Here is a 12,312-nt window from a genome sequence, read left to right as displayed (position 1 = left end):
TGTTCCAGACACGCACCCTTTGTGCAGAAACGTTACCCCTCAGGTTCCAATTAAATCTTTCCCCCTCTCATCTTAAACCTATGATCTCTGGTTATCGATTCTCCTACTCTGGGCAAATGACTGTACATTTACCTGATCTATTCCTCTCATGATTTTGTATAGTTCTATAAGATCACCCCTCATCCTCCTGCTCTCCAACGGATTTTTTTTGTTTTTGTTTCTTTTATGTTTCCTTTATATTAGGTTGATCAGGCTAGGAGTTTATTCCTTAGATATTAAGGACCCTTTCTTCATACTTTGTCAGTTTTTGCAAACCAGCATCTGCAGTTCCTTGTGTCTACCTCTGAATAAAAGCACAAAGAAAGACTGAAGTAGGGTCTTGACTCGAAACGGCACCTATCCATGTTCTCCAGAAATAGACACAAAGTGCTGGAGTAACTCAGCGGATCAGACAGAACCTCTTGAGAAAAAGGATGGGTGATGTTTTGGGTCGGAGCCCTTCAGATCTAGAGATGCTGCCTGACCCGCTGAGTTACTCCAGAACTTAAATACACTCAAGTCTTTCGTTGGTATAAACCAATATTTGCAGTTCCTGTGTCCATGTCTCAGTAAAAGAATGAGCTATGCCATTGTCTGGGGGTGGGGGGGGGGGGGGGGGTGGGGGGGGGGGGGGGGGTAGTGGCGCAGTGGTATAGTTGCTGCCTTGTAGCGCCAGAGACATGGGTTCGATCCTGACTATGGGTGCTGTCTGCATGGCCAAGTCAATGGATATTTTTAAGACAAAGATAGATAGATTCTGATTAGCATGGATGTCAGGGGTTATGGGGAGAAGGCAGGAAAATGGGATTAAAAGGGTAAGATATTTCAGCCATGATTGGATGGCAGAGTAGATTTGATGGGCTGAATGGTCTAATCCTGCTAAAAGTTATGAACTTATGAACTTGTACGGTGTTTCCTTCCCGTGATTGCGTGGGTTTTCTCCGGGTGCTCCGGTTTCCTCCCACACTCCAGAGATGTACAGATTTGTAGGTTAATTGTCTTCGGTAAAATTGTATATTGTCACTAGTGTGTAGGATACAGTGTGTAGGATAGTGCTAGTGCACAGGGTGACTGCTGGATGGCACGGACTCGGTGGGCTGAAGGGCCTGTTTCCACGCTGTATCTCTAATCTAAACTAAACTTTAAAAAAACGAAACTAAAGGACAGAAAGGGTGCGATACAATCATCCTCCCACATCTGGCACTGTGGAGAATGCATATGTTGCAGTCTGAATCTGTCTCATACGCCAGATCAGAAGCAGAAAGATTCAAGCATCCCTTGTCAGTGCTGTCTGATGGTAAACTGCTCGCTATGTCTGTGTCAACCCATGTAGCCACACAGGACACACAGAGATTAAAAACCTCACAGATCTCTGGCATCCCGTGTAAAGTGCCTCGCCTGCTGCCCTTGTAAGTATGTGGCACGGAACGGAATGAGGTGAATAATTGTCAAGGCTCGGCAGCTGATGCCGGGGATTTGTAAAGATGCCAGGAATCATCTATGTTCAATCGTCAAATTGCCACTGTGGCGGTGCTGAGAGTTTAATTCATTCGGTAGCTAACTGCCTGGCATATTTGTGTAAAACCTGCAACGGATCACCCAGGTGAGGCAGAGGTTCACTTGTGCCTCCTCCAACCTCATCTACTGTATCTGTCGTTCTCAGTGTAGACTCCATATATCGGCGAGACCAACCACAGACTGGGCGATCGTTTAGCTGAACACCGCTCAGTCCTCCTGAACCTACGCGATCTCTCGATTGCCAAACATTTTAACTGCTTCACATTCCCCCACTAACCTATCTGTCCTGGGCCTCCTCCACTGTCAGAGTGAGGCCACACGCAAATTGTAGGAACAGCACCACATATTTCGCTTGGGCAGCTTACAACACAGCGTTATGAATATTGCTTAGCTAATTTCAAGTAACCCTTGCTTTCCCTCTCTCTCCACCCCTCCCCCACCGTGGTTGTGTACCAGTTTCACTGTTTGCAGCCTTAAGTCCCTTCGTTATCACCTCTTCCACAGTCAACAATGGACCGTTATGGGCTCCACCTTTCCTTGGTCATCGATGCCAGGTCTGATTTGTTCTAATCCTTTTTTATACGTCTAGTTTCCCTCCCCCCTGACTCTCAGCTTGAAGAAGGGTCTTGACACGAAACATCAGAAGTCTAAAAGCCTTCTAAATGTCACTGTCGTATCTGCCTCCACCACCACCCTATGTGTAAAAAAACCTGCCCTGCACAACTATAAATTTTTCCCCTCTCACCTTAAAGCTGTGCCCTCTAGCCGTTGACATTTCCACCCTGAGGAAAAGGCTCTGACTGTCTACCCAGCTTCTTCCAACTTCGTACCATAGCTAAAATCAAACCTTTCCTCCAATTCGACGACACTGAAAAAATCATTCACGCTTTCATTTCTTCCCGCCTAGACTACTGCAACTCCCTATACACTGGAATCAGCCAATCTTCCCTGTCCCGCCTGCAACTGGTCCAAAACGCCGCAGCGAGACTCCTGACGGGTACCCGTAAAAGGGACCACATCACGCCGATTCTGGCCTCTCTCCACTGGCTCCCTGTACGATACAGAATCAACTTCAAGCTCCTCCTATTCACATATAAAGCCCTAAATGGACATTTCCCCCCCTACATCAAACATCTTCTAACCCACCTCTCTAACTCCAGGTCCCTCAGGTCGGCCGACTTGGGGCTACTCACTATCCCGCGGTCTAGGCTTAAGCTCAGGGGTGACCGCGCTTTTGCGGTTGCAGCTCCTAGACTGTGGAACAGCATCCCTCTCCCCATCAGAACTGCCCCCTCCATCGACTCCTTTAAGTCCAGGCTCAAAACCTATTTCTACTCCCTAGCGTTTGAGGCTCATTGAGGAGGCGCTGTGAACTGTTTTGTATGTGCTGTTATGTTTACGTGCTACTGTATGTTTCATTTTTTCCTTAGTACCTAATCAGATGTACAGCACTTTGGTGAACGTGGGTTGTTTTTAAATGTGCTATACAAATAAAATTGACTTGACTTGACTTGACTTACCCTATCTATGCCTCTCACACATTTATATCTATCAGTTCTCCCTTCATCCTCCGACGTTTTAGAGAAAACAATCAAATTTGCTTGACCTCTCCTTAAAGGTTCTGACTGTCTACCCTATCTATGCCTCTCCTAATTTTATATACTTTTATCAGGTCTCCCCTCAGCTTCGGCCACAAAGAAAACAATCTAAGTTTGCCTATTCTTCCCTTAAAGGTTCTGACTATCCTATCTATGCCTCTGATAATTTTATATACATCTATCAGTTTAGTTTTAGTTTAGTTTAGCGATACAGCGTAGAAACAGACCCCTCAGCCCACCGTGTCTGTGCCGACCAGCAATACCCGCACACTGACATATTCTGCACACATTATGCACAATTTACATTTTTACCCTGTTAATTAGTCTACAAACCTGTATTTCTTTGGCGTGTGGGAAGAAACCCAGGCAGGTCATGGGGAAAATGTACAGATTCCGTACAGGCAGCACCCGTAGTCAGGATCAAACCTGGGTCTCTGGCGCTGTAAGGCAGCAACTCTACCGTTGCACCACCTAGTTCTGTCCTAGTTCTCCCCTCAGCATCAGGGGTTCCAGAGAAAACAAAGTTTGCCCAATCTTCCCTTAAAAGGGAATGTTTCTTCCCAGCTGTTCTCAGGCAACTAAACCATCCTACCAACAACCAGAGAGCAATCCTGGGCTACTATCTACCTCATTGAAGACCCTCAGACTATCTTCGATGGGACTTTACTGGACGTTATCTTGTATTAAACGTTATTCCCTTTATTCTGTATCTGTACGCTGTGGATGGCTTGACTGTATTCATGTCTAGTCTTTCCGCTGACTGGTTAGCACGCAACAAAAGCTTTTCACTGTACCTCGGCACATGTGACAATAAACTAAACTGAAACTCATTCGGTTCTAACTGTCTAACTTATTTATGTCTTTCATAAGGTTACGTACAATATCAGACCTTTCTTTAACTTTTTAAAAATTGAGAAGGCTGACTAGTTTTACTTTTCCATTAGGGGAAACATGTCATTTTAAATCAGAGTGACTGAATGAGGCTGTGTTTGAAATGGATTAAAGATGGCACAGTGGAAGTTTGGATGGGTTGGATAATGACACTCCCTACAACTGCCAACATGGATTAAGCTGCTCGATGCCAGACTGCAGTCAGAGAGCTGCTAATGGGATCCCCGCTGTTCCTCAGACCCTGAGCCTGGGGTCGTGCATGGGTAAGTACTCAGCGGGGGGTGGGAGTGGGGGAGGAGTGGGGTGGGGGTTTGTTATCCGCAGTCATCATTCCCTGCCGCGGAGTCTACATCAGTGTAGGCGAGAGGGAGACTAAAGGCAGCGGTGAAGACTTCAACATGTCAGGAGATAATGAACATACACTGAAAGACACAGACTGCTGGAGTCACTCAGCGGTGTCTAGACATACTGTATAGCTCAGGAACGGGCCCTTCGGCCCACATTGTGACAAACATGATGCCAAGTTATGTGTAGAAAGGAACTGCAGATGCTGGTTTATACTGAAAATAGACAAAATGCTGGAGTATCTCAGCTGGTCAGGCAGCATCTGGATGGGCGATGTTTTGGTTCAATCTGAGTCTGAATCAGATTCTTTCAGTCTGAAGAAGGGTCCCGATCCCAAACGTCACCCGCCCTTTTTCTCCAGAGAGGCTGTCTGACCCGCTATTACTCCAGCACTTTGTGTCTATGACGTCATGCCAAACGGATCTCATTGGCCTGTGTATAATCCATATCGCTGCCTGGTCTGCTGATTCCTCCAGCACATTGTGCTTTGCTCAAAATTCTAGCATCTGCAGTTCCTTGTGCCTCCATACACCCTGTTCTTGTTTCCTTACTCCCTCTCACATACCCCTTTAATTCTTACCTACAAAAGATAATTTACAGCAGCCAATTAATCTACCAGCCCAGATAGACACAAAGTGCTGGAGTAACTCAACAGGTCAGGCAGCATCTCTGGAGAAAAGGAATAGATGATGTTTTGGGTTGAAACCCTTCTTCAGACTGAGTCAAGGGAGAGGGAAACTCAAATCGAAACCTCACCCACCCTTTTTCTCCAGAGATGCCGCCTGACCCACTTTTGTGTCTATCTTAGGTGTAAACCAGCATCTGCAGTTGCTTCCTACATATATCATCAGCCAGTGCATTCTTGTGGGTTGGGAGGAAACCAGAGCTCTTGGAGAGAATGCAGGAGATCACAAGAATACAATACAATATATCTTTATTGTCATTGTACCCAGGGGTACAACGAGATTGGGAACTCCGCATTGACAGCAGCCGATGTCAGGATTGAACCGGGTTTTTTTCTGAAGTTGTGAGGCAGCAGCACTAACATGCCAGCCATGTTTGGAGAAACTGGCCTAGAATCAAGGAAATTTATGGCAACGTCAACCGTCCCATCTAAGTTAGTCCCATTGCTGTGCTTAAATATCACAATGTTACCATATAGACTCTGCATTCATTCCTTTCGCAGTGCATTGGGTGTAACCAGCTTATGAACCCACCATACGGGAAGCTTTTCAATTTTTAATGTGATTTATAACTGCGTGCATCACAATCCATTAAAAGCAAGTGAAAATAGAGAGCATGTCTCGGTGAGGACTATTTTTAAGTGTTCAAAAGAATTTGCATTAAATCCAAGATGAATAATTTTCCTCCCTGCTGGGTCCAATGATCAAGTATTGGGTTGCTCACCTCATCCCCTACGATAAATAGTTTGGGGTCATGAATGGGTTTGCACGGAGATATTGTTGGCTGGGCTCTGTCCTGGAGAGTTGCCAAAAATTGAGGAGTTCTGGACACGCTATCCCTGGATTTAGTTTGGAGATACAGGATCCTTCTGCCCACTGAGTCCACGCTGACCATCGGACAGTGTTTCTCAACACTCGTTTCTCTAGAACTTTGGAGGTTGAGGGGAAACTTGATAGAAGTATGAAAAATTATGAGAGACATAGACAGGGTAGTCAGTCAGAACATAGAAACATAGAAACATAGAAAATAGGTGCAGGAGTAGGCCATTCGGCCCTTCGAGCCTGCACCGCCATTCAATATGATCATGGCTGATCATCCAGCTCAGTAACCTGTACCTGCCTTCTCTCCATACCCCCTGATCCCTTTAGCCACAAGGGCCACATCTAACTCCCTCTTAAATGTAGCCAATGAACTGCCTTAACTATCTTCTGTGGCAGAGAATTTCACAGACTCACCACTCTCTGTGTGAAGAAATGTTTTCTCATCTCGGTCCTAAAAGACTTCCCCCCTTTCCTTAAGCTGTGACCCCTGGTTCTGGACTCCCCCAACATCGGGAACAATCTTCCCGCATCTAGCCTCTCCAACCCCTTAAGAATTTTATATGTTTCAATAAGATCCCCCCTCAGTCTTCTAAATTCCAGCGAGTACAAGCCCAGTCTATCCAGTCTTTCTTCATATGAAAGTCCTGCCATCTCAGGGATCAATCTGATTTCACATATTTCACAGATGGAAATGTCCAACAAAATCCATAAAGTCCCAAATCTAAAGAGGGTATAGCTATCAGCTGAGAGAGGGGAAGCTTAATGGGGATGTGTAGGGCAAGTTTTTTACACAGAGCTTGGGGGCTTGGAATGCATTGCCAAGGATGGTAGTAGAGGTAGATAGGATAGTAGTGGTGTTAGATAGCCACATGGAAGTGCAGGGAATAGAGGCATCATGTTCAGCACAAACGTTGTGGGCTGACCGACCCATTCCTGTGCTGCACCGTTCTATGTTCTAAGGGTCCTGACTCAAAATATCACCTCTCCATGTCCTCCAGAGATGCTACCTGACCCGCTGAGTTATTTCAGCACTTTGTGTTCTACGTAAGATTCCAGCATCTACAGTTTCTTGTGCCCAGTGCAAGATAAAGTCCAGTAAAGTCCAATTAAAGATAGCGTGAAGATCTCCACTGAGGTAGATGAGAGGTCAGGACTGCTCTCTAGCTGGAGAGAGGACAATTTCGTTGACCGATAATGGCTGGGAGGTTGGTCCACATGACTGAGCTAGTTAATCAGTAATGCTGGTTAAGCAGATGTCAAGGGTTCCCTTACCACTGACCCTGATATGCCAGTAACCGGAATGTTCCCTTCGGTGAAGTGCCCGATAACTGGACTTTTAGTGTAAATGATTTTGATGAGAGTTTCTTTGACTGAAACATCAGATGACATCTTAATGAGGGGATGAACGAACATCAAGAGAAATGGTTGACCTGTTCAGCTGCTAGCTTTGGACAAGGAAGAATGTTTTAGGGATTACATGGAAATCAAATGCCAAATTGGGCTAAATTAACTTTCTTTAAATCGCATGCTTTGAAAACTTGGATGTCAGCACATGGATTGTTCTAGAATTACACAGCTAGGGCGGCACAGTGGCGCAGCAGTAGAGTTGCTGGCTTACAGTGCCAGAGACCCGGGTTCAATTCTGACCTCGGGTGCTGTCTGTGCGGAGCTTGTACGTTCTCCCAATGAGCGTGTGGGTTTTCTCCAGGTGCTCCGGTTTCCTCCCACATTCCAAAGACCAGGTTTGCAGGTTAATTGGTTTCTGTAAATGTTCAAATGTCTATAGTGTGTAGGATAGTGCTAGTGTACAGGGGGATCTCTGGTCGGCACAGACTCGGTGGGCAGAAGGGCCTGTTTCCGCACAGCATCTCTAAAGTTTAAAGAATTGAGAATCATGGAGCAAAAATTGACAGCTATCAAACACGATATGGGGTATAAGGAAAGTAAGTGATTTGTAAGGGCATCAGGTTTACGGGGAGAAGGCATGAGAATGGGGAGAATGGAGAATGGGTTTTATCATATCATATCATATATATACAGCCGGAAACAGGCCTTTTCGGCCCTCCAAGTCCGTGCCGCCCAGCGATCCCCGCACATTAACACTATCCTACACCCACTAGGGACAATTTTTACATTTACCCGCCAATTAACCTACATACCTGTACGTCTTTGGAGTGTGGGAGGAAACCGAAGATCTCGGAGAAAACCCACGCAGGTCACGGGGAGAACGTACAAACTCCTTACAGTGCAGCACCCGTAGTCAGGATCGAACCTGAGTCTCCGGCGCTGCATTCGCTGTAAAGCAGCAACTCTACCGCTGCGCTACCGTGCCGCCCTTAGAGGGAAAAATAGATCAGCCATGGTCAAAATGGCAGAGCAGAATCGATGGGCCAAATGGCCTAAATCTGCTTCTAGCCATTCTAGCCTTAGAGGGAGTACAGAGAAGGTTCACCAGATTGATCCCTGAGATGGCAGGACTTTCATATGAAGAAAGACTGGATAGACTAGGCTTATACTCGCTGGAATTTAGAAGACTGAGGGGGGATCTTATTGAAACATATAAAATTCTTAAGGGGTTGGAGAGGCCAGATGCGGGAAGATTGTTCCCGATGTTGGGGAAGTCCAGAACCAGGGGTCACAGCTTAAGGATAAGGGGGAAGTCTTTTAGGACCGAGATGAGAAAACATTTCTTCACACAGAGAGTGGTGAATCTGTGGAATTCTCTGCCACAGAAGGTAGTTGAGGCCAGTTCATTTGGCTATATTTAAGAGGGAGTTAGATGTGGCCCTTGTGGCTAAAGGGATCAGGGGGTATGGAGAGAAGGCAGGTACGGGTTACTGAGCTGGATGATCAGCCATGATCATATTGAATGGCGGTGCGTACAGGCTCGAAGGGCCGAATGGCCTACTCCTGCACCTATTTTCTATGTTTCTATGTTTCTATGTCTTATGATTGACAGAAAATGGCAGTCTGATTCAACCTGTTCAGTTGCTCTCTCTATATCTTTGTAGAATTTGTGTTCTGATTCTCACCTCCCTCTCTCCTCTCCCATCAGACAGGATGCACATCAGTACAAACATGCAGACTTCCAGATTCATGGACAGTTTCTTCTCAGCTTTTGTCAGGCAATTGAACCATCCTATCAACAACTAGAGAGCTACCATCTACCGCATTGGAGACCCTCGAACAATCTTTAATCGGATTTTACTGGACTTTATCTTAACACTAAACATTATCCTGTGTCTGTACACTGTGGACAGCTTGATTGTAACCAGATATAGTCTTTTTACTGACTGGATAGCACGCAACAACCTCAGTACAGATGACAATAATAATAAACTAAACAAACTAAACTAAACTAACTAGATCAGCCATGATCGAATGTGGAGGAAAGTGTGTCTGAATGTGTATGAAGAAGGGTCTCGACCCGAAATGTCACGCATTCCTTCTCTCCCGAGATGCTGCCTGACCCGCTGAGTTACTCCAGCATTTTGTGTCTACCTATGATTGAATGTGGAGCAGACTCGATGGACCGTATAGTCTAATTCTGCTCCTTTGTCTCATGATCTTATGGTCTTGTGAAAATCGCATGTGATCCATATCCCTCCATGTCCATGTGCCCTATCTAAAAGCCTCCTAAATACCACTCTCATATCCGCCTCCACCACCAACCCCAGCAGTGCGTTCCAGGCACCCACCACCCTGTAAGTTGCTTTGCACATCTCCTTTAAACATTGCCCCATTCACCTTAAAGCTATGCCCTCTAGCCTTTGACATTTCCACCCTGGGAAAAGGGTCTGACTATCTATGCATCTCATAAGTTTATATCTATGAGTTCTCCCTTCGTCCTCTGGCGTTCCAGAGAACACAATCACATTTGCCTGACGTTCCCTTAAAGGTTTTTCCTGTCTATCATGTCTTTGCCTCTTGTAATTTTATATACTTATATCAGGTCTCCCATCAGCCTCTGCCGTTCTTGAGGAAACAGGACATGTTTGCCCAATCTTCCTTGAAAGGTTCTGACTGTCTATCCTACCTATTTGCTTGTTTTACCGGTAACCATTTTAAACCAGGAACGAACTAAAGTGTAAATCTTATCCATTTTCACAAGGATGTTCTAATCCCTGAAGGCTGTATAGGTTTGATTAATCATACTTTCCTCCATTATTCTCATGTTCCCTGGAGCCTATGCTCCTTCAGTAATTAAGCAACAAAATCGTTAATCAGAATTTTGCATGTCCTCCAGTTATTGGCAACTGGGATAATCACTCTTCAAAGATCATATTATCCTGTTTATCCTCGACTTTTATTTCCCGATTTAAGCTTCCTTTATTTGGGTTAATCTGTGTAGTTTTTGTTTAAGTGATAGCCTTGGCTCAGGAAGGAGTTTAGTCATTCCCAAGGCAAATGATCACAGACATAGAAAGACACAAAGTACTGGAGTAGCTCAGCGGGTCAGGCAGCATCTCTGGAGAACATGGATAGCTGGCGTTTTGGGTCAGGACCCTTCTTCAGACTGATCGAATGGCAGAGCAGATTCCACCCGACCCAAAACGTCACCCATCTTTTTTCTCCAGAGATGTTGCCTGACCTGCTGAGTTACTCCAGTACTTTGTATCTATCTTCGGTATAAACTGGCATCTGCAGTTCCTTTTTATTACAGATTTAGTTAGCTCTGGTCACACCCGTGCGTGTCCAAGTTGGTTCTGAAGGATATGCGGTGGGTAGATTAGTGGGCAATAAACCCAGAGACGCTTGTTAGACGTTAAACCACCTAACTGTAAATTAGAAGCAGAATAATTGGAACCTGTGTTTACATTAGTTAAGAGATACAGCAGGGAAACAGGCTCTTCGGCCCACTGAGTCTGTGCCGACCAATCATCACCCCATGCACTAGCACTATCCTACACATTAGGGACAATTTACAGAAGCGAATTAACCTACAAACCCACTCGTCTTTGGAATGTGGGAGGAAACCGGAGAACCCGGAGAAAACTCACGCGGTCACAGGGAGAATGTATAAATTCCGTACAGTCAGCTCCCATAGTCAGGATCAAACCCGGGTCTCTGGCACTGGAAGGCAGTAACTCTATCACTGCACCACCTTGCTGGTTCATAACATCCATCAATGCAATTAAGTTTAATTTATGGCTTCATGTGTTTTTTCTAAATATTTGAATTAAAAAGCATAATGATTTTATGATTGCAAGGACATAATATCTTTGTGCTCACTGCTGTCGGGTACATCATGGCTGGTGATTGTAGATGCTTTGAACTGATGCACTTGGCCACCAGAAACAGGTCACCAGCCTTTCAAGTCTTAACCGCGCCATTAATTTACACGAAATCACCCACACTCGAGGTGCAAGGATGTTAAGTGAGACATCTGATGCCAAAACAGCACCGACGATTTAATCTGGATCAGAAACTTCAACACAGCGGAGAAGGATATTGAGGTTAATAACTAGGGAGAGGGGGAAGGATTTGTATTGCTGTTTTTATTCCTTGGTTTCCATCTGGCTTATACAGGCACTGTCAACGAGACACGTTAAACTCTCGACTTGCCCGGATCACTGCAGTAGCGACATTCAATAAGCTCAACACTATTCAGGTGCAATGCAGCTCACTTGATTGGCAAAGAAAAGGTTGGCAAAATGCTGGAGTTAACTCAGCGGGTCAGGCAGCATCTCTGGAGGACATGGCCAGGTGACGTTTCGTGTCGGGATCCATCCTCAGACTGATTGTAGTAGGGGGAAGAATGATGGAAGAAAGGTGGGGTTGTCTGAAGAAGGGTCCCAACCTGAAACGTCACTTTACAGTTGGAACCTTTCTCCCAGGATAGCAATGTCCAATATTAGAGAGCATGGCTATGAGGTGAAAGTGGAAAGGTTCAATAGAGATACGTGGGGTGAGTTATTTTACAGAGAGTGGTGGGTGCCTGGAGCACACTACCAGGGGTAGTGGTGGGGGCAGACACAATAGGGGCATTTAAGAGGTTTTTGGATAGGCACATGGAATAGATTTTAGTTTTAGTTTTAACTAGACCAAGTGGATCCGTTGGGCCCAAACCTCTCCTGCAGTGGTGCAGCACCCTCTCCTCCCCCACTCCTCCTTCCCCCTCCCCCCCCACTCCCCCCTGCCTTCCCCTCTCCCTCCCCCCTCCCCTCTCCCCCTTCCCCTCTCCCCCTTCCACTCTCCCCTCTCCTCCCATCCCCCTCCTCACTCCTTCCCCCTAGCCTCTCTCCCCTCTCCCTCCCCTTCCCTCCCTCTCCCCAACCCCCCTACCCCCTTCCCCTCCCCCCACTCCATCCCCCTTATCCTCCCTCCTCCCTTCCCCTCCCCCACTCCATCCTCATCAACCCCCCTTATCCTCCATCCTCCCCTCCCTGCCCCCTCCTCCCTCCACCCCCCTCCCT

General features: G+C 46.1%; 1 protein-coding gene across 2 annotated transcripts; it reads left to right on the top strand.

The window, feature by feature from the left end:
- The first annotated feature begins 1,303 nt into the window (after window positions 1-1,303).
- On the top strand, window positions 1,304-11,046 carry LOC144604656 (uncharacterized). Of its 2 annotated transcripts, none has more exons than XR_013548757.1 (3): window positions 1,304-1,448; window positions 4,100-4,309; window positions 8,952-11,046. XR_013548757.1 is itself a non-coding variant. In XM_078419297.1 (3 exons), the coding sequence occupies exons 1-3, from the start codon at window positions 1,351-1,353 to the stop codon at window positions 9,047-9,049; spliced, it is 345 nt and encodes a 114-aa protein (XP_078275423.1). In that variant the 5' UTR covers window positions 1,304-1,350; the 3' UTR covers window positions 9,050-11,046. The 2 variants fall into 2 exon arrangements, 1 of the variants encoding a protein (XP_078275423.1); XM_078419297.1 differs by having other exon boundaries at window positions 4,161-4,309.
- The last annotated feature ends 1,266 nt before the right edge of the window (window positions 11,047-12,312 follow it).

This window comes from Rhinoraja longicauda, chromosome 22 (genome assembly GCF_053455715.1).
Source record: "Rhinoraja longicauda isolate Sanriku21f chromosome 22, sRhiLon1.1, whole genome shotgun sequence".
Lineage (NCBI taxonomy): Eukaryota > Metazoa > Chordata > Chondrichthyes > Rajiformes > Arhynchobatidae > Rhinoraja > Rhinoraja longicauda.
Note: the sequence above shows the minus strand (reverse complement) of the source record. Positions and strands in the feature narration are given on the sequence as shown.

Coding starts and splice junctions, on each gene's coding strand:
- LOC144604656 (XM_078419297.1), top strand. CDS start 1,351: ATGTCTGTGTCAACCCATGTAGCCACACAGGACACACAGAGATTAAAA. Junction 1,449..4,160: donor GTGCCTCGCCTGCTGCCCTT/GTAAGTATGTGG, acceptor AATGGATTAAAG/ATGGCACAGTGGAAGTTTGG. Junction 4,310..8,951: donor GAGCCTGGGGTCGTGCATGG/GTAAGTACTCAG, acceptor CTCTCCCATCAG/ACAGGATGCACATCAGTACA.